The sequence below is a fragment of the Pseudozyma hubeiensis genome (genome assembly GCF_000403515.1).
Source record: "Pseudozyma hubeiensis SY62 DNA, scaffold: PHS28, whole genome shotgun sequence".
In the NCBI taxonomy this organism is placed as follows: Eukaryota; Fungi; Basidiomycota; class Ustilaginomycetes; order Ustilaginales; family Ustilaginaceae; genus Pseudozyma; species Pseudozyma hubeiensis.
Genome location: NW_012133810.1, coordinates 98,729 through 120,661, shown reverse-complemented (window position 1 = coordinate 120,661; position 21,933 = coordinate 98,729). Strand labels below are relative to the sequence as shown.

Sequence of the window (21,933 nt, the reverse complement as noted above, 5' to 3'; positions counted from 1 at the left end):
GAGCACACAGGGTCTCTTTGAATCTCTGCTAGTCGGCCAACCCCGCGTTCATTTCACCGTGCAACGCTGCCTCAGTGTAAATCTTCTTCGTTGACACAACGGGATCAGATCCGGTCTTCGCTTGACAGTCTGAATCGAATTGAATCGTGAGGCCGTTTTGCAGATTCCCGAGAGCGATGACGACCAGGCTACGGCACCATGCAACATGCAGTTGTGACCAGCCAGGCTGTCGGAAAAGTATGAGTTGACTCAGAAGAAGAAAAGAAGAAACTGGAGCGTGAAATGTACGAATTGCAGATCGAGAAACATTTCGAAATCTTCGGATTCATCCGAACCCCGCAACAGCGGGCATCAATCTACCTATCCAGGCTCTGCGGCATCGACTTCGTCGTCAACAAGATGGTCAGCTAAGATGCGCCATGATCATTTCAAATACATGTAGATCCTCCATGGCATCCTGTGGCGTCGTTTTCAGGTCGTTGCCCGAGGTCAACGCTTGGTGAAGCTCCAAGAATTCGGTGGTGTATGCATCCTGGTAGGTGCTTCGAATAATGCGTTCCGAGTAGTGGCCGTTCTCGTCGTTCTCCTTGACGGTCACATTGATGGGCAACCCTTTGACGTAAGGCGTGTCGATGTCGATGCGCAAGACACGGTCGTCGGTGAAAACCTCCAAGAAAGACTCAAACACGCCCACATTGTGGATGCCCGTGGTGTAGAGCACGTTGAACTTGTCGTCGCCCTTGTTGGCGCCGCGATTGGAGTACTCGAACGAAACCGAGATGAACATGCCATCGCTGCTCGCGAATGCAGAGAGGCACTTGTCCGGCTTGCCGCCGAGTGCCTCGCGCATGAAGCTGAGGTCGTGGCTTCCGAGTGATCCCAACAGCCGATACACGAATGCGAGTCGTGCGTCAGACGCCTTTTTCGATCCTATTGCCTCTGCCAAGATGGCTTTTGCGCGGGCAGCCTTGTCCTTGCCATCGCTGTCGGAAATGTCGGCGCCAAACTTCCTCGGATTGGTGCCTGACTGGGAGACAAAGAACGAGTTGGGTCCGATAATGTCCTTGACGATGGCGTGTCGGATGGGCCCGGACTCGGCGAGAAGCTTTTGGAAGAGCGCAAAGGCCGGAGCATAGCGACGCATGTAGCCAACAAAGATCTTTCGTTGGTTGCGTTTGGCTGCCTCTTGAATCGCTGTAGCATCGGGGCGTGTCAGTGCCATAGGCTTCTCGATAAAGACATGCTTGGCCGCGTTGGCCGCCTCGATGGCACAGGAGGCATGGTATTCGTCGCTATTGGCCACTAGCACGAGATCGATGTCGTCCCTCTGCACCATCTCGGAGCTCGATACGTAGACGTTGGAGATGCCCCACTTTGCGGCAACATGTTGTGCCGCCTCGCGCGAGACGTCGCAGATGGCGACCACCGTGTACTGATCCGACAAGAACTTGAGCGTTGGCAGATGCACCACCTGTGTCACTTCGCCCGCACCGACCACGCCTACTCTGAGTCTCTGCGGCATCGACATAGCGGTGCTGACAGTAGCGTTGAGAGATTTTGTCTTGCAATCTGGATGAGCCGTCGAGCTAGTTGTGACTTCAGAGTTGAGAAGATCGGTGGAATTCTTCATGTCGCTCGTTCGGGAGGGATTAACACCTGGTCCGAGCGTGCTCGTTGCTCAATATCTGTCTTGCACATCCGAGTGGTGTGCATCAATCATCATTCGGTCACATACAGCTACACGTGCTCCTTTGCCTTAGTGGCGTTCGTCTTTATCCTGGCAGCCGATGACGATCAACAAGAAGATTCGCGGATTGCAAACTGACTCACGGCTATCGGTGAGCAAAGCGGAGAGCCCGAAAGAATCGCGGTGATGTGCCCGATGGCGGCGTGGGATGTGACTTATTTACGCTCTTGTGACGAAACAGCTGCACGAAGGAAAAAAAACAGGTTCGGCCTCCACTTTGCAGGCGGAGCGAGAAGAGGTCATGCGGCCTCGCACTTGCTCTCGCTGCAGCGCCAATGTCCCGCACGCGGCGATCTCAACACACCCGACGCAGGCACTGAAATGGAAGCCACGGCGAATGGTGTCATTCCGCTTCGCGAAGGTGGCAGAAGCTGCAGGCAAGGCTTCCATACTGCCGCTCATCTGCGGGTGGCGAAACGAGTCCGTGCGGCCCTGCCGCTGCCGTTTGACACAACGGCCCAGCTCAATGATGCAAAACCAGCTGCGAGCGCGTTGACTTGCCCCGTTCGCCGAGACGTCTACGAAGCCACTCTCGATGTGGAACATATATACCTGAGCTGTTCGATAGAATTCTGATACTTGATCTAACTACACCTTCCACCCATCTATCGAATCTATCTTTTCCACCTCAACCCTCACCAATTATTACCAAAATGTCTTTCACCGACAAGATCAAGGCTGCCATCAAGGGCGACGTCAAGGAGGGCGCCAAGCTCGAGACCGGCATCAGACTCAAGGAGAACAACCCTGAACAGGCCGACGTTTCGCTCGATGGCCTCACGGGCAAGGCGATCATTGTGGGTGTTCCCGGTGCCTTCACACCTCCCTGCTCGTCGCAGGTGCCCGGCTACATCCAGCACGCCTCGGAGTTCCAGTCCAAGGGTGTCAACGACATCTACATTGTTGCCGTCAACGACCAGTTCACCGTCAAGGCGTGGAAGGAGAAGCTCGGCGGCGACAGCGCTCCCAACGTCCACTTCCTTGCCGACGACACCGGTGCCTTCACCAAGGCTGTGGGTCAGGACTTTGACGCCAGCGGTTTGCTCGGCAATCACCGATCCAAGCGATACGCGTTTGTCGTCGAGGGTGGCGTCGTTCGCAAGGCCTTTGTCGAAGATAACGCTCCCGATGTCACCGTCACTTCGGCTGACAACGTCCTCAAGGCTATCTGATTCGCATCTGTTTGTACAAGTTTTGTATCCGATGCAATGATACCTCTGTTTCCTTTCAATCTTTCCTGACTGCGATGATCGGGGCTGCCAGTGGTCTTTGGTTGAGAAACGAAATTCGCCGTCGTTAAGAAGTGGCGTGCAAGTCATTTTGAGTCGAGCAGTGCAGATGCAACTTGCAACTTTTGTGTTGAATTCAAGAAATTCATTGGGCACGGATCACCAGCTTCATGGCCTGCGCTTCCTATCGTTCTTCTCACCAACATCGTCAATACTTGCGCAGAAGAAGGATCAAGCTCTCTCGAGACAGTCAGAGTGGACTGCCATGTACGGCCGAGCTGGCTCGAGTCGTGATGGCGCAAGCACCGATTCGGCCCCTACCGATGGTCGACTTGATCCATGTTCGGCATCTCCTCATGCTCGGATGAGCCGAAGAAAGTCGCGCTCACATCATTCAGCATCACGATCACGTTCACTGTCAGACGCCTCCATGTCGTCTCGCTCGTCGCATTCTCCATCGCATCCCCACAGCTCACGGTCTCGATCGCCATCGCCTCGCCAAAACTCTGTGGGCGTTAGTGCCGACCGTCTGGACTCCAAACGTCGCACAAACAAGACAGCATTACGTATCGACTTCTTGACCCACAACGTGCGTGAGTCGCATCTACATCACATCTTTGGCTGGTACGGTCAAGTGGAACGTGTTCACCTCACACCGAGTAGAGGCACAGGCAAGGAGCGCGATGGGTCCGCCTATATCTTCATGTCTTGCGTCGAGGAGGCGGCAAAGGCGGCACTGTACATGAACGGTGGCCAGATCGATGGCGCCAGCCTGACCATCAAGACTTGTGAGCCGCCAACGGATCTCCCCAGTCAACGGCCGGAAATGCGCAGCAGGGATAGACCGCCAATCGGCATCGCCAGCAGAGATCGACGTGCTGTTCGCCACGAGCCATACAGAGCGGGCACGGAATGGCATTCGCATCGAGAAAGGGAAGATTCATCGCGCGCCATGCATCCAGACCGTCATCGAATGATTTCCACTGGTAGGCAGGATTCGCTTCGAAGTAGCAACGGTTACGACCAGCCGGCACCGATGCGAAGGTGGGGTCACCCCAGTGATTCACGACACGACTCGGCACGAGGCAGAGATCGCTCGGCATCACCTCCTTTGTCGCCGCGAAGAGGCTCCCAACGACGATCTTCCGAGGCCATGCGTGCTTCACCCTCCTACTGACCTGGCTTCTTGCGCCTCCAGCTCCTGTATTCTAGCTCTTTCATTCTTTCTCACAATCGGACACGATTTCACACCAAGCTCTCTCTGCGTTTGTCAGGCGCTGATGTGTGATTTCGACGCATTTTGAATCGCTAGCTTCAACGCTTTTTGCGCGAACCGCCTTTTCTGCTGCTCGAGCTGCTCTTGGATGCGGGACCGTCGCGATGCTCGTCGGCATCTCGATCTTCGGGTGCGGATCGTTTGCGACTGGATTTGCTGCTGCTGCTGCCGCTCACGCCTGCCGCGGGTCCCGTGGGGATGGCTGGTTCGTCCATATCTCTGCCTGCTCTACGTTCCGATCTGGCTTGACTCCTCGCCTCTCTTTCGCGCTCCTTGTCCTTTTCCCGTTCGCGATCACGATCGCTGCGGTCTCGATCGCGGTGGGACGAGGAGGACTCGCGTTCTCGTTGCGAATCGGATCGATGGGACGAAGATCCTCCGCCGGTGGCGCGACGACGTCGACCGCTCGCCGACGATTGAGAGGCGGCATCGTCGTCCCATTCGTCGGCTGCGGTACGTTTGGATGAACGGCTCGACGAGTTGGCGCCGCGACGCGAGCTGTGGCCGCCGTCGTCGTTGTTGTCGCGACCGTTGGCGCTCGCTGTGTCGTGATCGTAGGTTCCTTCGCGTCGACTCCGGCCTGAAGAGCCAGCACCACCGCTGCGTCGAGTGTTGCGATCTGGGCTACGCTCCTTGGAGTCCCATCCATCGGTGTAGCCTCGGTCATCATCGCCGCCTCCGCCTCCGCCTGCAGTGGCGCCGTAGTCGAGAAGATCGGCAGCGCCAGCGCCAGTATCGCGATCGTTGTAGCGTTTGCCCGGATTCTTAGGCCCGGACGGGACGTTCGGCGGAAGGGTTGGCGAGACTGCTCGTGGAGCGCGCGAGCTGCTTGGCGCGCTGCCCGCAGCCGCAGCCGCGCGTCCCCGAATCGAGGTCCCTTTCGCCGCCGCCGGTCCCGACGGCGCCGTTTTGGGCGGGCCGGGCTTGGTGGGTGGAGCTGAAGGGGTCCTTCTGGCGTCGGAAGCGTCGTTGATGCCGCTCGGTACAGGGAAGCCAGCGGCAGCTGCTTGCGACGGATCGACACCGGCAGCGCCCAAGAAGAGCGACATGTCGGCTTCTGACATCGGCTTAATCGCTGGTCCACCTGCGTTGGAAGGTGCAAGGCCAAGTTGAGCATCGTCTTTGGACTCCTGCTTGATGCTGTCATCTGCAGGCGTGTCCCAACCTCTTGTGTGATCGCGGTGTTCAGCTTGCTGATCGTTGGACCTTGCGTCTCGATCTTGAGACTGCGGGTAAGGAGAATTGTGCTGCGCGTCAAATTGCTTGGGAGCTTGTGGGAATGGCGAATGGCTGAAGCGCTGCTGCTGCTGCTGCTGCTGCTGCTGTTGCTGGTTGTGTTGATCGTTGTGGTGTGCAGGTGGGCCACCGTTGGACTGGTGAGCACCAAACATGCCGGGCATCATGGATTGATTCATGCCCCTAGCACCGCCGCCACCGCCCATTGGTGGCATGTTACCCGGCATATTGGGCATGCCTGGCATAGGGGGCATCCCGGGCATACCGGACATGCTTGCCATCATGGCCATCATCTGGTCAGGCGGCATGGGCGGCATTCCCATGGGACCAGCGCCGCCCGGACCGCCGCCATTGTGGGACATCATGGCCTGCATAGCCTGGGGTGGGGGCATCATGGACATCATCTGCTGCATGTTGGACATCATGTCGCCATTGTGGCCACCAAAGGCGTTGTTCTCGGCGTTTTTCCTGGCGTCGGTGATGCGCTGCTTCTTGCCGCGCCAAAGACTCCATGATTCCTCGTTGAAGCCGTAGTTGAAGTAGTCGGTTAGGTCGGCTCCGTAGCGCCTCCAGGGCTTGTCTGCGAGCTTTTCGAGATCCATGTCAAAGATGTCTTGGGTGGAGCTCTCTTCTTGGTCGACGATATCCTCGGGCTTGGGGTAAGCGCGATCTTGAGGACCGGGCGAGAGATTGAGAGCTGGCGCATTGGACGGAACAGAGGGAGGGCCGCCCTCGGGTGCTGCGCCGTCAAGCGCGGTCGAAGGCTGAGGCGTCGTTTGGGCGGGGAGAAGTGAGGCGAGCGATGTGGACGCAGTAGCTTGGGCAAGAGCGGTGCTGGCAGCGGCGGCTGAGGCTGGACTTGCATTGGCTAGGAGTTGAGAGCGGGAGAGAGGAGTGTATTCGGATGTGAGCGTAGATTGAGGACGCTGAGGGGTGCTTTGAGTGGGCAAGGGTCGTGCGCCGGGGGCGGCGGGCCTCTGGAAACCAGACCGAGCAGGTGGTTGAGCCTCTTGGGTTGCGTCGATGATGAACTCGATGTCGGAATCGCTATCCTCGTCATCATCGTCGTCGTCATCATCCCCTTCTTCCTCCTCTTCTTCGTCCTTGTCGTCACCTTGTCCGTCTTGATCCTGAAGGTCGCCCTGGGCCGCTGCACTGACATCGTTCAGTTCGGGCTTGGATGACACAGCAGCTGTGGAAGCACCGTTGGGTGTGTCGCGTGCGTTGACAGCGGCGGCAGGCTGAGCTGGCTCGTCGCCGTACAAGAAAGCGTCGTCATCGTCGTCCATGATTGCAGCAGCACTTAAGCGGGCCGAGGTGGAAAGGAAGCAGCGATGCGAGGTGTACCGGTCTGAGGCGTGGAGAAGGAGAAGTAAGTGGAAGGATGATAGAGGTGGTCTCTGTAGGGACGAGAGGATCTTCTCAAAAGCTGGACTTGGATTTGGCATGCGTCGTTCGTGTGCCATAGCAACGTTGGATTCACCAACAATCACAAAAATTGGACCTTGCACGCAGCATCGGGTCATCCCGATCAGAATTGTACATCGGCGATTTTACCAGTGATCTGACACGTACGACTGGTCAGGCAACGGAAAAAAAAAGAAAGGAAGAACTCCAAGACCGCAGCCGACCTGTCCTGGACAGAATCTGCAACGCCTACCAAGCGGTGTGCGAGCGATTTAACCAGTGGGTCATTCAGAGTATCTACAGATGAAGGTAACAGGAGGAGGCAAGGGAGCGAGAAAGAATGAGGAGGAGAGTTTGGCTCGACATTCTGACAGACGCGTGCATCCGCGCCAAAACGGATGTAAGCGTTTCGTGTTGATCGAGACACGGCACATGCGAGGCAAGGAGGGGGGGGGGAAACGCCATCCATCCACTGTCAGGGAAAGGGATGAGGGAGGCTGCCGGGTGGGGGTGGACCCCCGAGACCCTGGGGTCTTGCGTGGCGTTAAGTTTTCTTGTCGAAAGCAAAGAAGTCCAAATGCCGACAGCCAGGGTGGCAGGTGGCGGCTTCGACGTCCGCTGCAAGCCGAGGATCGAGACGTGATGCAGCAAAAAGACGCAACACTGACGCTCGCAAAGTTTGACACCTACCTCTGCCTAAGGCGTTTCACCAGTGTAGGGCTTGCTTTCTTCCACGGCCATCGGTGGCCGCTTGCCACCGTCCAGTCCCTTGCCGACGTGAAGGCCCGACACCTTTCCGACAAAATTGACACCTGTGCGACAAACTTGTGCCGCTCGCTGTCGCCTCCCCTGTGCAGCATTAAAATATGCTATCCACCGAATTTGATGATCCAATACGAACGGATGAGTACAATCAGAACCTGTCACGCTGCTACCACAGCTGTTTACTAGAAGCAAAGCACAAGTTTGCAGATGGGAGATGCCGACAAGTGCCGCAAGGAAAAGACGGCGCGAGAAGCATGGCTGCGTCGACATAAGTCCATTCTATTTAGAAAGGTTTCTCACTGCAATGTGAAATGAAAATTTGGTTCCAAGGCTTGAGACCAGAGGAGACGACCAAATCAACCAGAACAAACAGTGCCGAAAATCCGGGCGCAGGGTCAGAGGCTTGCGTCGAAATCGACTGAACCGCATTTTTGGAACAGCCCTCGTCGTCTCACACTGGCCAACTGCCCGTCCAGCTGAGCAGCGCGCGTTCACCATTCCGGCATCACACCAGAGTCGACGACTCGACGAGACGAGCGAGCAAAACTTGCACTGTGCTGCGGCGTGCTGCCCTTGCGCTGCTGTTGCGTGAGTGTACAGGCGCGCTCAGCATCCACACCAAACCTTGACGTTAGACTACCATTCCATTGCCATCGTCGCAAATCATTGGGTCATCTCTTACCTTTTCCATGGTCCAGTAACACCACATCTCGACGTCTATCCACTTGACCAACTTCGCCTCCTTTAGGCATCTCACCATCTACAGCCTCCGATATCGCTAGGCTTCTCTACGTCTGTTCAACCCTGCCAAGGCCTTGTTCAGCTACCCTTCGACCACACAACCAACCAACCGGACCGACCCCTTTCGTTGATCACAATCACTGGTCGTCCACATCACCGCACAATTCTGCGTTCCTACACAGTCCATCGTCTCCCTTCTTCAGCATCAGCTAGTACTACCTCCTCTGTTCGCTGTTTATTATCAGCTGGCTTGATGCTGCATTTCGCTGAAACGCCACCATCCGAAGCCAACAACCACATTCAGCCTTTACAATAGGCGCATCGTCTACTGCCTATATCCTCACCTTCTCGAATCGCCTTGAATTTTATTCGGCGATTCGCAAGAGGCTCTGAGCGTCGTAGTCTACCCTTCACCTCGAACCTCACATCGTCGCTGCTTCCTCAACTCGAGTTTGCAGCCAAGTGAAAGGTTAGGCTCTTGACGCTTCAGCGCCTGTCGCGCTCGCGACTCACTCCGGTCATCATCATCCATCCTTGATTGCCCTGGCATCAGAGGCAGCCGACATCGCTCTGCCAACACTTCACTGCAACTCTGCGACCTTTTCGCATCCCAATATTGCACAAGTACTTCTCCTCCATCTCGACCGATCTGATTCGTACACGTCGACATTCTTTCAACTCGATCCTCAGAAGCTAGGGTCAACAGGTGTACATCACTCAGTTTTCCCATTTGTCGTCCGCGAGAAGTTGTCCTGACAGCACTGTATCTCACAGTCCACAGTTTCGACCAACCTCTCGTCTGCACGTCCTCTTTACAGCGTCCGATTCGTTACGCTAGCGCTATTCTGATCGCATCCAAAGTTTCTTTCCTTGCGCTCCCTCAGCAAACTTTTCTCAGCCTCTACTTCTATACCCCAAGCCCGTATTCCGCCCAGGCTTTTGTCTTGTTCAGCCTTTCTCGTCTCGTCTCTGTCTCCAGCTCGAGGATAAACGCTCCCCTGTCTCCATCATGGCAGATACTTTCGACTTTGACGCCTTCATCTCCTCGCCTTCTCAGGCAGAGGTCACCTCATCCATTTCAACCATCAACGATACTATTCAGCCAGATGCCTCTTCGCTTCTCGCCCCTGCCAACCACATGGTTTCGTCCTGTTCGGACCAGGGCAGCCATGCCGCAATCGACATGATGCCCGGTCCCTCTCTCATGAGTCAGTCCAGTTCGTCCCTCGTGTACGGCAGCAACTATGGCGAGTCGTTCGGCAGAGACATCATGGATGCGTGGGACATGGGTGCTGCCACCAACGCAGCCCCGGCGCTCGACTTTGGTTCCGCGCCGCCTCCGGTTGACGCCGCAATCGCAAATGGTTTCGCGACTGGCGCTGTCCGCGCCGCCCGTGGCGTCAACGGTCAGACGCCCCTCTCGGCGTCATCTGCGCCTACGCCCGTCACGGCTCCGCATGCCAAGCGTGGCCCCGCTGCATCCTACCGCGATCAAATTGCTGCTCACCACTCGCATCTCATGAACACAAGCACGCTTGCCGGCTCCAATGGCGGAAGCAACCGTAGCACCTCGTCGATCCCGCGTGTCTCCACCTTCAAGCGCGTCCCGCCTCCCATGCATCGCGACATCACCGCTCCGAACGCTGCTTGCGCCAACCTCAGCCTCCAAGAGCGTCGACGCCTCTCGCGTCAAGCGGCTAGACAAGGCGCCGGCATGGTTCCACCTCCTCAGCCAGCCTTCGCACAAGCCTCTGCGCCAGCCATCGGATCCGGTATTCCCGCTGTGGCTGGCAGAGGCGCTAAGCGTGGCATGAATGTCGACAACGGTCACATCAGCACCACTCCGCAGCAGAGTCTGCCCTTGCCCTCCCGCAGTGTCTCGTTCATGAACGATTCTTCTGGCTCATCCGTGTCGTCGTCCAGCATGTCGCCTCAGAAGATGCCCGACAGTCGCTCAAACTCCTTCGCGCCCCAGCCAGCTGGCGTGAGCGGCGACGGCGGCGCCGTTGGCGGTGTCGATGTCCCCTCGCATGTTTACCAAGGCACTTTCAACACTACGTCGGGCGAGGCCATCCCAACCTCAAACAAATATTCCAGCTCGGGTGTAGATGTGCTCGGTATTCTTTCGCGTGCCATCACCCGCCCCAATCCCAGCATCGCGCTGGGTCCGGTCGACCTCTCTTGCTCCTTTGCCATCTCTGATGCGCGCCATCCCGAGCAGCCGCTCATCTACGCCAGCGAGACTTTCTGCCACCTCACTGGGTACACGCTCCACGAGATCCTCGGCAAGAATTGCCGGTTCCTCCAGACACCTGGCGTGGCCTTGGAGGCCGGTGCTGAGCGTCAGCACACCGACAACCGCGCCGTCGAGCATCTCAAGCGACACCTCGGCGGCTTCCGAGAGTGCCAGGCGAGTCTCATCAACTACCGCAAGGACGGCAGCCCGTTCATCAACCTCGTCACCGTCGTGCCCGTCTCGTGGTCCGATCCTTCGCAGGTCGACTTCCTCGTCGGTTTCCAGGTCGACCTGGTCGAACAGCCTGGCGCCATTTTGGAACGTAAAGAGGACGGCTCTTACCTCGTCAATTACCGCTCCATCAATGACCCTCCGCCCTCGGCCATCCTCGCTTCCGACGAGATGACCAAGGACGCTGACGCTGAAGCGAGCAAACAAGCTGCCATCGCCGCCGATATTCTCGATCTCATCCACGGTGTCGGTCCTTGCGACTCGAAACAGTGGTCCCGCGTGCTTCTCGAAAATTCGCATGACCTCATTTACGTGCTGTCGCTGAAGGGTACGTTTTTGTACGTCTCGCCTTCCATAGAGCGCATCCTTGGCTTCACTGCCGATGAGGTCATCGGCAAATCCATCTCGGAGTTCTGCCATCCGAGCGACGTCGTGCCCGTCTTCCGCGAGCTCAAGGATTCAACTAGCAATGCCAGCATTGCTGCGGCCGCTTCGAGAAACATTCGAACCGAGGGCGTCGCAAATCCATTGACCAAGGGTGGTGGCGGCCAAGCAGGTCCGCGTGTCAACTTGATTCTGCGCATGAGGCACAAGCACGACGGTCACCGATGGATTGAGAGCACCGGTAAGCTTCACCTCGAACAAGGCAAGGGTCGAAAGGTGGTCATCTCGAGCGGTCGCCCTCGTCCTGTCTACAATTTGGCCTGGGAGCACGTTCGTCGTGGTGCCCAAGCGGCACAACCCTCGTTCTGGTCCAAGCTTTCGATCGATGGCATCTTCCTCAGTACTACCGGACCGGTCGCAGAGGTGCTCAACTGCGAGGACAAGGACATCTTTGGTCGTCATCTGCTCGAAGTGACCAACTACGAAGCCGCACCTTCGTTGTTGCAGGCCCTGCGCAGCAGCCAGGCGATGAGCGTGGCGCACACGATGGGCGACGGAACCGGCAACACCACGCCTGTATTCTCGTCCTTCTACCCTTCCTCTGCCGCCGCAGGACCCGCACTTTCCACCGTGTTTGTGCATGTCCAGCGCGCGTCTCCTGAGAACTCGTGGATGGTCCCCAACGTGGCGTATCCCAAGGGCGGTCCTCAACCCGCCTTTGATTCCACGGGAACCAGCGTCGACTCGTTGACATCGGTGTTTGCCGAATTGTCGACCTATCGCAGCTCGTCGTGGGTGTTCGAGATGCATCAGCTCAAGAATGTCAACCGACGCCTCAAGGACGAGATTCGCGCGCTGCGTCGCCAATCGAGGGACCATCTTGCCGGAGGGCAGCTTTCGTCGACCAACGGTGGCCGGCTGTCGATGCCGCAAAGTCCGACGCTCGCGGGCATCGCTGGCGGTCGCCGACCCAGCGGACCCAAGGATCCACAGGCATACAGCGTTGGAAGTCAAGGTGCTGCTGTGCCTCACCTACAGATGCCAAGCCCCATCAAGCGTCGGCCTGACCACGGCTACGGCCACCGACAGCACCTGCGACCGACGGAAACGTTGGCGTACCTGCATGCGGGGCACAGTACCGATTTCGGCAGCAGCAGCAGCTCGGGGTCCGAAACGCCATTTGGCGACAGGGCGCTCATCGGTCGGCGCTCAGGCTCGGGCGATGCGTCGGACGAGACGGCAGCCACCACCACAACATCGGGCGACACGTCCGAGAAGGATGGTTCCAACAGCGGTAGCGGAACGGGCAGCGGCAGCGCAAGCCGTCGCGGCTCCGGATCGGCTGAAGCTTAAAGAGGAGTCTCTCTCCAGGGCTCCTTACCAAAATTCACACAGTAGTTTCATTTTTTCGGTCATGTTTGATAGGTTTTCTTTGGTTCTCGTTTGGGTAACATGTTTCATTATACTCGTCTCCTTTTGCCGCCTGGTCGGGATCTGTGGAACTGCGTTGTGAGAGTTGATGAGCATCGTTGGACAGCGGAGTGTCGCAGCTTGGATGGATGGCCCTTCTGTACACTGTCGTGCTGGGACCTGGATTGAGCCGAGGAGCTACGGTGAAGATGAAGCGGCTCCTTTGCTTCGATTCGATCTGTGCTGACGCGAGGTGCTGCTACTCGGCGTTGCGCAATGCGCCGAAATGTGCTTGTGCTTGCGGTCAAGGGACAGTTGATGTGAGTTGCTTCTTAGACTTTTGCTGAGCTTCAGGCGAACAAGTTCCAGTCGCGGATCTGCAGGGAAGAAGCGGCGAGTTGGAACGCGACCTGTGCTTGAGAAGGCGAGGGTGAGTCGTGCTTTGAGGGATCGTTGAGGCTGAGGACGAGGTCGATGTGCTTGGAGGGGAGTCGCCAGAGCGCGACGCGGATGGTGACTTGCTCTTCGGGTTCGGAAGCTTTGCCAAACTTCCTGACCAGCTGCGTCCCGGTGAGCAGCGCCGGTGGTGGTGTGGCTGGGGGTTGCGTGTGTGATGATGGGATTTCTGAATCGTCGACGGTTGAGCTGGTTGCGGAGTTGTCGTGAGCTAGCGAGGAAAAATGGAATCTGCCGCAGTCGAGAAGATGAGATGCTGATGCGGTCAGCGTGACATGGCTGTTGAGGAGATGATGGATGCGGCCGCTCCGGACTCACCTGACAGCCTTGTCCAAATTCTCGTCTGCACCTTCATCGGTTGCAAGCTGCAAGACTTCGACGATGAGGCTGATGTCGGAATCGTCGCGCACGAAAACTTCTTGGTTATCGGGTACCTGTCGAAAGTCGCTGCACAGTATATTGAAAGCACGGACAGCATGCTGCCAACGTCAGCCAGTGTACTGTATCGCTGTTTCAAGTCTGGAATCTAGGATCGGATGAACCTACCTTGCATCGATGAAGCCGGACGGCAGATCGATGGATATGGCACCGCCGAAGAGGGCTCTTGTCTCAGTTGTAGGTGCCATTGAAGCGGTTTGATCAACGGAGCTGCGGCCACAAGATGTCAAGCTCAGCTGGAAATCATAGTTGTGCTGGGACGTCATGTATGTATCATTGATGGAGGAGGTTGGGTGGAGGCATCCTTGACTTTTCTCGCTTTGTCATTCGAAGTCAGCAAAGCTTGGAAAGTTGAACGTTTTTGGAACAGGGAAATCAGCTCATTTCTGCTTTCGACCATGCATCTCAGACCTGCACTGCACTGCACTGCACTGCCATGGATCTTGATTGGTTTTTGTCGTTTGGTTGCCTTTTCCAAGAATTTCACGTTCATGAGGAATCGATTTTGTCCACACGGCTCGAGTCTTGGTGTGGCGGGCGGTTTGGCTGTGCTGCTCGCCGTGTTGGTTCTGGCTTTCTTCGCGTTTCCCTCACACGCGCTCGCCTTGCAAAATCTCATGATTAATGTGCGTCCGACCAAGAAGATCTGCCGCCCGCACGCTCTCGCAACTCGCGGAACCCTGTCAACCCAAGTCCGTGGGCGTGGGCGTGTGCGTGTGAGTGTGTGTGTGTTGAGTGTCGATCCCCCAGAACGTGATTGGAACGCTTCTCACCATCCGACATCATCAACTCCCCTATTCCTCTACACCTGTACATACTAAAATTCTTTTTCAGTGAGTACTCTCTGGCTCAAGTCACCTCGTTAAGCTTCGTTCGTTGCTGACTCAACTCGCATTCTGCTGCTACAGACATGGCACCTACCGCTACCAACGTCCGCAACAACGAGGGCATTGCCAACTACACAAAGTTCTGGCAGAAGGACTCCAAGGATGACTCGGCTACCGACATGGCAAACCGTCTCTCCGAATACACATCGGTCGTAAACGGCTACTACGATGGGGCTACCGACCTGTACGAGTACGGCTGGGGTCAGAACTTCCACTTTGCCCGCTACTACCCTGGTGAGGCTTTCATGCAGGCCATCGCTCGCCACGAGCACTACCTCGCCCACCAGATGGCCCTCAAGCCCAAGATGCGCGTCCTCGATGTCGGCTGCGGTGTCGGCGGTCCAGCGCGTGAGATCGCCCGTTTCGCCGACGTAAACATTGTCGGTCTCAACAACAACGACTATCAGATCCAGCGTGCTCGCAAGTACACCGAAAAAGCCGGTCTCTCGGCTCAAGTCGAATGTAAGTCTGCTTTTCAACTCGTTCTTCGCATCCAGTCCGCCATGCTGAACCATCTTTCCACCTTTCCCGATGCTTTCCGCTTCCACAGTTGTCAAGGGCGACTTTATGAAGCTCTCTGAGCACTTTGGCGAGAACAGCTTCGACGCCGTCTACGCCATCGAGGCTACCTGCCACGCTCCCAACTTCGAAGGCATCTACGGCGAGATCCACAAGGTGCTCAAGCCCGGTGGAACCTTTGGCGTCTACGAGTGGTGCATGACCGACGCTTGGGACCCCAAGAACCCTGAGCACAAGCGAATCGCCCACGGTATCGAGGTCGGCGACGGCATTCCCGAGATGCGCTCCATCCAGAACGCTCGAAACGCACTCAAGTCGGTTGGCTTCCAGATCCAGCACGAGGAGGACCTCGCTGACCGCGGCGACAAAATTCCCTGGTACTACCCCATCGCCGGTAGCTTGAGAGATTGCCAGACCGTCTGGGACTACTTCACCGTTGCTCGCATGACCAAGATTGGACGCGCCACCACCCAGACCGCGGTCAAGGTGCTCGAGACTCTTCGCCTCGTGCCTCAGGGCACACATTCGGTCGGCGCTTCGCTCGTCACCGCCGCCGACGCTCTCGTGGACGGCGGCCGCACCAAGCTCTTCACGCCCATGATGCTTTTCGTCTGCCGCAAGTCATCTTCGAACTGAGTCAAGCTCAGCGCTCTCATAGCTTGCTTCGTCTGCTTCATTAACATCTCCATCGACACTTTGCACATCGTTCACTTCGTCTGGTTTCCATTCTGCCTCTGTTGCACACTGTCGCTTCGCGGTTCCGTCTTGTAGAAAATGAATCGCAGAAAGCGAAATAGGATTGATTCAAGTACACCCCTCGTTGCTCAGCCTGTCTTCTCCCAGAGCTGGTATTGATACCACGTCTCGCCTTCGTTCGTCACCATGTCCTTGGAATCGGCAAGCGCAGCGGGGCATGCGCTGCCCAGGTATTCTCGCAGCGATTCTGGTGATGCTTGCGTCCATTCTTGCCGCGTGAGCGTAGATGCTGGTTGTTCCGATCCAACCTGCCCGGCCCCCGCAATCGCATTGGCGTGATCGAGCTCGCTTTTGTACTGTTGCGCCGTCCTGAATTCCGGGAAGAACGCATCGCACTCGTACTGCGGAGCCAGGATCCGCGTCACCAGCAACTGGTCCACCGTCGCCACGTTCGAGTCCAGACTCATCATATTCCTGTACAGCTGGGCACCTCCGAGAACAAACACCCTGTGGATGCCTGATTGAGGCGCCGCCAGGTGTGCTAGAGCTTGCTCTACCGAGGCAAACAAGTGCACATCCTTCGATTCTGGATCGCTGTAGGCGTGAAAGCGGCAAAAGTGATCGTGTGTATGAGTCAGCAGTGATCACGGGTAGCGCAGCACAGTACGACACTCACATCCCTAGATCTTTGGCACTTGATGTCCGGCTGATCACGATGTTGACCCTGCCTGCAAGAGGTCGAAACCTGGGCGGGATGCTCGCCCATGTCTTTCTCCCCATGATGACCGCGTTCCGAGCTCCTTCACGCTTCTCGTCCTCTGCGACGTGGCTCGTGACGCTGCGGAAGTATGCCATCTCGCCCTTGAGCCGCCAAGGCAGTCCTCCGTCCTTGCCGATACCGTTCGTCAGCGACATGGCTGCCACCATCGCTAGCTTGAGTTTGCCCATCTTTCCGGACTGTCAACGAGATTCTGTGCAGCGCTGCAGGTCGGTCTTGGAAACGGCGTGCGATAGCGAGTGATCGATATGGGAGCGTAGTGTGGTGGTACAGACGAATCAAAGAAGCTAGCGAAATCGAGCAGAGGCTTTCGTGCTGAGTTCAGACGAGTTCAACACCTTGAGTCATCACCACCTCTCGTCAAATTCCGATGTTCCGAGACGCAACGCGGGACGCAACCAACACTGTACGCGTCGCGCGTGAGATTGCGCTCTCCATTCATCTCACAACAATCTGTGCATGAGCACACAGTACTCTGGATCTCGTCGTCGCACATGAAGTGGATGGGCTTCTGGCATAACGTACAGCTGCCCAATTGGGACGTCCAGCACGTCTGTGATTCTACATCTCACCGATCGCTATCGACGAAGACAACAGTTCTTCAGATGCATCAACGCGAACAGAGCTGTCTGTTCCATATGACGAACTTCTATGAGAAATTGTGATGCGTTGCTTTCGACACTCTAGAGGCTTCGATAATGCCTAAGGCCCAAACGTCAGCAAAGAGATCCAAGGCTGTCTTCTCATTTTAAAACGATGGCCACCTCATGGCAACTATACATATACCAAAATCTCGCCGCTCTTTTGTCACCAAGCTGGCAGGTTTCATCTCTTGACAAAAACATTTTGTGGCAATATTGTCATTGAAGAAGATGGAACCCCCTCGAATCTATGACTGCCAATTTTGTCGTCCGAATATTTTAAAATTTGTGATCAGAATGTAGCATTATCTTTATTTGCGCTTACCTATTCGCCACGCCCATTTCACGTTGGATTGGACATAGTACTGAGCTTTATACGAACAGCAAAAAAAAAACAAGAGATTATCTGTCTGACTATATTTGTAAAATCTGAATATTAGCCAGCATCATCGGAGGAATCGAAACTCAAAAATATGCATCCGTTCCTACAATCTCTGTCGGAATCCAGAGCCTCTTCTTCAGGCGAAGCCATTTGTGGTTTCTCTAGGACGATGTATTGGATTCTACCCACAGAAATCGATTTCGTGCGACACTGAAGAGTGTTTGTAACCGCCTGCCACTTTCTCAGCTGTTGGTATTGCCGTCAGTCAGCCCAGAAAAAAGGATTGTCACATGACATGAGTTTTTGAGGTTGAACGAGAAACTTTTATGACCTTTCCTTCGTCCCATATGCGGAAAAACAGAGCTAATCATGACGACTGACTGTTTACGGTTTTAGCTCTGCTCAGATAGATCGCAAATATCTTTTCCGGATGATGGCTGACAATGAGGACGATCTCTGATTGACTCTGCAGAAAATTCATTTATTTGAGGGCTTTGCACGGTAGCATCAGCCGATTTGGCCGGCTAGCAAACATGCTCGTGAAGAAAAATAATTATGCTCCATTTTGTCGTGTTCAAGGACTTTTACAACTTTTTCGTATTTAGGCGAAGCAAAATCTCGTTGGCGCAACCTCGACGGCCACGTCGTTGCTTATATGGTGCGGGCATGGTCATTGATCATTCATCCGCGCGGCGACGCCGACACCTCAGCATCTCGCCGGTATGCTCGCCGGCCGACATCGTTCCTGCTTCGAGTCTCCATACGAGCTCAAGCAGCCGTTCATGATCCAGAGTCTGTCACATTTCCGGGTCCCGAATCGCGTCGAGACCCTGAACCTCCACACCCGGGCCAACACCAAATGCTGAGTCGGCACACTTCTCTCCTGAAACCACTACGACTCCGATCACAACGCAGGCGCTCTCTGCACCGGAGGATCGACCCGGCGCAAGAAGGGTCCAGCGCCTCTATCCACAATGTCGTCGCACAACGGCATCCTGCAGAGGGCTGGCCTGCTTCCGTTCCACTGCCAGATCGTCAATTCGTTGGTTCCAGGACCAGACGATAGTCCCGACGAGGGCGATGCGCTGGTCATCGTAGCGAGGGGACTAGGGCTTCGTAGGATCGTCAGTACAATCCTGCGCATATATGATTCGCCAAATAGCCTCGTGCTATTGGTAAATGCCACGTCCGAGGAAGAGAGTGGCATTGGAGAAGAGCTCACCACACTGGGTGTTCGCAAGCCGGGCCTTCGGGCTATACACCACGAGATGCCTGCCAAGCAGAGATCCGAGATGTATCTCTCCGGAGGTATCATGAGCGTTACATCGAGGATTCTCGTCGTCGACATGCTCAGCAAGAGAATCCCCACGGGGCTCATCACAGGACTTGTAGTTCTGCATGCGGAGAAAGTCACCCCGACATCGGTCGAAGCATTCATTGCGAGGATCTATCGTCAAGAGAACAAGGAAGGCTTTCTCAAGGCGTTCTCGGACAATCCGGAACATTTCACGATGGGTATCAGTCCACTACAGACCGTGCTCAGCCAGCTGCGGATCAGAAAGGTGGAACTTTGGCCACGCTTCCATCAACAGACGAGCAAGGACCTCGGGCAACGAAAGGCAGATGTCATCGAGCTCCACCAGCCTTTGACACGATCGATGCGCAACATCCAGACAGCAATCATCGAGTGTCTTGATGCGTCGCTGTCGGAGCTCAAGCGAGGAAACGCAAACGTGAGTCGGATCCCCCCGAACGAGGGAGGTACATTTGATCAATTGCGAACTTGCTGTGCTGACCAAACTTCCGGAATGCCTCCTGGACCACGATAGGTTGAGACGGACGACTTTTCGATCGAGCATGCCATCTTTCGGGCTTTCGACGTCGTTGTGCGAAGGCAGCTTGATCCAATTTGGCATCGAGTCAGCGCCAAAACCAAGCAGCTGGTGGGCGATCTCACCACCCTTCGCAACCTGCTCAAGTATGTTTGTCCAGACGACGTGCATCTCGCAGGCATTGCATCCTGATCCTTATCGCTTCTGCTCTTGCTTCTCCCTTCGACAGCTATCTTCTGACTTACGATTCAGTGACATTCAATTCATATCTCGAGACAATCCTGGCATCGAGCACAACGACTGCCAAGGGCACCACACGCCAAAACCAGTCCGCCTGGCTCTTCATGGACGCGGCGAATGTCATCTTCCACGAGGCGAAACGGAGAGTGTACGTGTGGGACGAGTCTCGTCCCCAGCAGCCGCTGACAGAAGACCAGAGCTATGCAGATGACGAGGAAGCGCTTCGACAAGCGGAAGGAAGTCGGGAAACGCTCAGGACAGCCCACGAAGGGCCGATCCCGCCCGAAGTCGAGCCCGTACTCGAAGAGAATCCGAAGTGGCATCTGCTTCAGGAAGTTCTCGACGAAGTAGAGCAAGAGATACACTTCAATGTCGCTGCATCTGGTAAGTTCACCTGCATGAGGACATTTCGAGGCAATGTGCTGACCTCTCGCTCGCCTTCCCCATCACAGACTCGGAAGCCGGCAACACAATTCTGATCATGTGCGGTTCGGAAAGAACGAGCATGCAGCTACGTCAGATCATTTCCTCGATGGACGAATGTCCTCCGGGACAGCCCGGCAAAAAACTCATGCAACAGCTGCTAAAGTCATACTTCTTGTGGAAGGGCGGTCTGGGGAAAATAAACGCCGAGCAAAAGGAGGGACAGGAAAGCGGAGACACTCGAACAACGTCAAACGCGGCACAGGGCTCCTTGCCACAGGCAGGCCCCATCAACGAAGCGCTCAAGCGGAAGCTTGCTTATCAAAAGGGGCAGCAGGCCTACGCCAACAAAAGACGTCGCCAACGTGGCGGGTCGTCTGTGCAAAGCTCGAGCGGAAGGTTTACCAGCGCGACGGATGCAGCCGGACAAGCCAGCTTTCAGGCTGAGGCGGCACAGGTCTCTGACTAGTGAGTGCGGGACTTGGATTCTATTTTTACGTTATGAGGAGGTACTGACGCTAGTGTCCTTATCAATCGACCAACTTCAGCATTGCATCTACGGCAAACGGCAACGAGAACGAGGATTCCGCCCCTGAAGCTCTTGATGCCGAGCAAATCTCCGACGAGATTGACGAGGTCGAATTCGACGCATTTTTCGGGCTGCTCAGCATGGAAAACCTGGTGGTCGTGCGTTCATATCGCGGCGATCAAGATGACAAGGTCCTTCAAGAGCTCCGACCCCGCTTCGTCATCATGTATGATCCTGACCCGGCCTTTGTGCGGAGGGTCGAAGTGTACCGAAGCACAAATCCTGGCGTTGGCGTGCGGGTCTACTTTCTCATTTACGCCGATTCTGTCGAAGAGCAAAGGTATCTCAGCGCACTCCGTAGGGAGAAAGAGTCGTTCGAGCGCCTGATTCGAGAAAAGTCCATGATGGCCCTGCCGCTATCTGCGGATGGCCGACCAATAGCGGAAGACGCGGATCAACGATTCCTACGCACGATCAGCAGCCGAGTAGCAGGAGGACAGAGGTCTGCCACTGCGGAGCCGCCTCGGATCATCGTCGACATGCGTGAATTCAGATCCAGTCTGCCTTCCATGCTACATGCCGCCGACATCCAAGTCATCCCGTGCACTCTTCAAGTTGGCGACTACGTCTTGACACCGACGATGTGTGTCGAGCGTAAAAGTCTCTCGGATTTGATACAAAGTTTCAATTCGGGTCGACTTTACACGCAGTGCGAGCTCATGTGCGTCCATTATCAGCATCCGATCTTGCTCATCGAGTTTGACCAAGACAAGTCTTTCTCGCTCAAGTCTACCGCCGACGGAAAAATGACCGGACGCGCCGCCGGTACCGAGCTCGACGTACAAGCCAAGCTTGTATTGCTCACCTCAGCGTTCCCCAGGTTGCGAATCATCTGGTCAAGTTCTCCCTTTGCGACGTCCGACATTTTCGCCGATCTAAAGCAGAATTTCGACGAGCCGGATGCTGCCAAAGTAGCGTTGGTAGGTCTGGACGACGTGCTCGAAGCGGAAGGCGGTACATCAAGCGAGATTGTGAGACGCGCTGATTGGCAGTCGTCGAGCGAGCACTCCTTCAATCTCGGCCCTCAGGACCTGCTTCGGGCACTGCCTGGTGTCAACACGAAAAACTTCCGCTACATCATGAGCCAGGTGCGGGACATTTCCGACCTGTGCAGCATGTCGCAGGAGGATCTCAGCGAGCTCATTGGCGTTGAACCGGCCAGACAGCTGACGCGTTTCCTCGAACGAGGCTTGTGATGTCGATTACGGTCCAGCAGATGCAATTTCACTTTCTCATCCATCACCTTGGGAAGGTCGTCGCGCCATCCAGAAGGCTTGATCCGCACTGTGTCACACGAAACCGAAGCTTTGCTAGCTTTTTCGACTGTTGTTTGCAGAGTGTGACGAGATTCGGTCGTGTGTAATGACTCGTTGAATTCTTTGAGCGGACA

The 21,933-nt window shown here is 55.8% G+C and overlaps 11 protein-coding genes across 11 annotated transcripts; 5 read left to right on the top strand and 6 right to left on the bottom strand.

The window, feature by feature from the left end:
* Nucleotides 1-403: 403 nt before the first annotated feature.
* PHSY_002785 (NAD binding Rossmann fold oxidoreductase) lies at nucleotides 404-1,630 on the bottom strand (the record flags this gene model as incomplete). Its single annotated transcript, XM_012333407.1, has 1 exon — nucleotides 404-1,630. One exon carries the CDS (start codon nucleotides 1,628-1,630, stop codon nucleotides 404-406), a length of 1,227 nt encoding a protein of 408 aa, XP_012188797.1.
* A 276-nt stretch (nucleotides 1,631-1,906) lies between these two features.
* Nucleotides 1,907-2,293, bottom strand: PHSY_002784 (hypothetical protein; the record flags this gene model as incomplete). Its single annotated transcript, XM_012333406.1, has 1 exon — nucleotides 1,907-2,293. One exon carries the CDS (start codon nucleotides 2,291-2,293, stop codon nucleotides 1,907-1,909), a length of 387 nt encoding a protein of 128 aa, XP_012188796.1.
* A 107-nt stretch (nucleotides 2,294-2,400) lies between these two features.
* Nucleotides 2,401-2,919, top strand: PHSY_002783 (peroxiredoxin; the record flags this gene model as incomplete). The annotated part of the gene is made up of 1 exon (XM_012333405.1): nucleotides 2,401-2,919. The coding sequence occupies one exon, from the start codon at nucleotides 2,401-2,403 to the stop codon at nucleotides 2,917-2,919; it is 519 nt and encodes a 172-aa protein (XP_012188795.1).
* A 166-nt stretch (nucleotides 2,920-3,085) lies between these two features.
* On the top strand, nucleotides 3,086-4,153 carry PHSY_002782 (hypothetical protein; the record flags this gene model as incomplete). The annotated part of the gene is made up of 1 exon (XM_012333404.1): nucleotides 3,086-4,153. One exon carries the CDS (start codon nucleotides 3,086-3,088, stop codon nucleotides 4,151-4,153), a length of 1,068 nt encoding a protein of 355 aa, XP_012188794.1.
* Nucleotides 4,154-4,290: 137 nt separating this feature from the next.
* PHSY_002781 (hypothetical protein) lies at nucleotides 4,291-7,014 on the bottom strand (the record flags this gene model as incomplete). Its single annotated transcript, XM_012333403.1, has 1 exon — nucleotides 4,291-7,014. One exon carries the CDS (start codon nucleotides 7,012-7,014, stop codon nucleotides 4,291-4,293), a length of 2,724 nt encoding a protein of 907 aa, XP_012188793.1.
* Nucleotides 7,015-7,591: 577 nt separating this feature from the next.
* PHSY_002780 (ubiquitin carboxyl-terminal hydrolase) lies at nucleotides 7,592-9,131 on the bottom strand (the record flags this gene model as incomplete). Its single annotated transcript, XM_012333402.1, has 2 exons — nucleotides 7,592-7,842; nucleotides 8,816-9,131. The coding sequence occupies 2 exons, from the start codon at nucleotides 9,129-9,131 to the stop codon at nucleotides 7,592-7,594; spliced, it is 567 nt and encodes a 188-aa protein (XP_012188792.1).
* Nucleotides 9,132-9,410: 279 nt separating this feature from the next.
* Nucleotides 9,411-12,605, top strand: PHSY_002779 (GATA transcription factor; the record flags this gene model as incomplete). Its single annotated transcript, XM_012333401.1, has 1 exon — nucleotides 9,411-12,605. The coding sequence occupies one exon, from the start codon at nucleotides 9,411-9,413 to the stop codon at nucleotides 12,603-12,605; it is 3,195 nt and encodes a 1,064-aa protein (XP_012188791.1).
* A 407-nt stretch (nucleotides 12,606-13,012) lies between these two features.
* PHSY_002778 (potential Ran guanine nucleotide release factor) lies at nucleotides 13,013-13,744 on the bottom strand (the record flags this gene model as incomplete). Its single annotated transcript, XM_012333400.1, has 3 exons — nucleotides 13,013-13,349; nucleotides 13,437-13,565; nucleotides 13,665-13,744. The coding sequence occupies 3 exons, from the start codon at nucleotides 13,742-13,744 to the stop codon at nucleotides 13,013-13,015; spliced, it is 546 nt and encodes a 181-aa protein (XP_012188790.1).
* Nucleotides 13,745-14,466: 722 nt separating this feature from the next.
* Nucleotides 14,467-15,598, top strand: PHSY_002777 (hypothetical protein; the record flags this gene model as incomplete). The annotated part of the gene is made up of 2 exons (XM_012333399.1): nucleotides 14,467-14,905; nucleotides 14,994-15,598. 2 exons carry the CDS (start codon nucleotides 14,467-14,469, stop codon nucleotides 15,596-15,598), a joined length of 1,044 nt encoding a protein of 347 aa, XP_012188789.1.
* Nucleotides 15,599-15,786: 188 nt separating this feature from the next.
* Nucleotides 15,787-16,606, bottom strand: PHSY_002776 (hypothetical protein; the record flags this gene model as incomplete). Its single annotated transcript, XM_012333398.1, has 2 exons — nucleotides 15,787-16,252; nucleotides 16,335-16,606. 2 exons carry the CDS (start codon nucleotides 16,604-16,606, stop codon nucleotides 15,787-15,789), a joined length of 738 nt encoding a protein of 245 aa, XP_012188788.1.
* A 1,827-nt stretch (nucleotides 16,607-18,433) lies between these two features.
* Nucleotides 18,434-21,739, top strand: PHSY_002775 (single-stranded DNA endonuclease; the record flags this gene model as incomplete). Its single annotated transcript, XM_012333397.1, has 5 exons — nucleotides 18,434-19,192; nucleotides 19,289-19,437; nucleotides 19,521-19,915; nucleotides 19,984-20,422; nucleotides 20,503-21,739. The coding sequence occupies 5 exons, from the start codon at nucleotides 18,434-18,436 to the stop codon at nucleotides 21,737-21,739; spliced, it is 2,979 nt and encodes a 992-aa protein (XP_012188787.1).
* Between the last annotated feature and the right edge of the window lie 194 nt (nucleotides 21,740-21,933).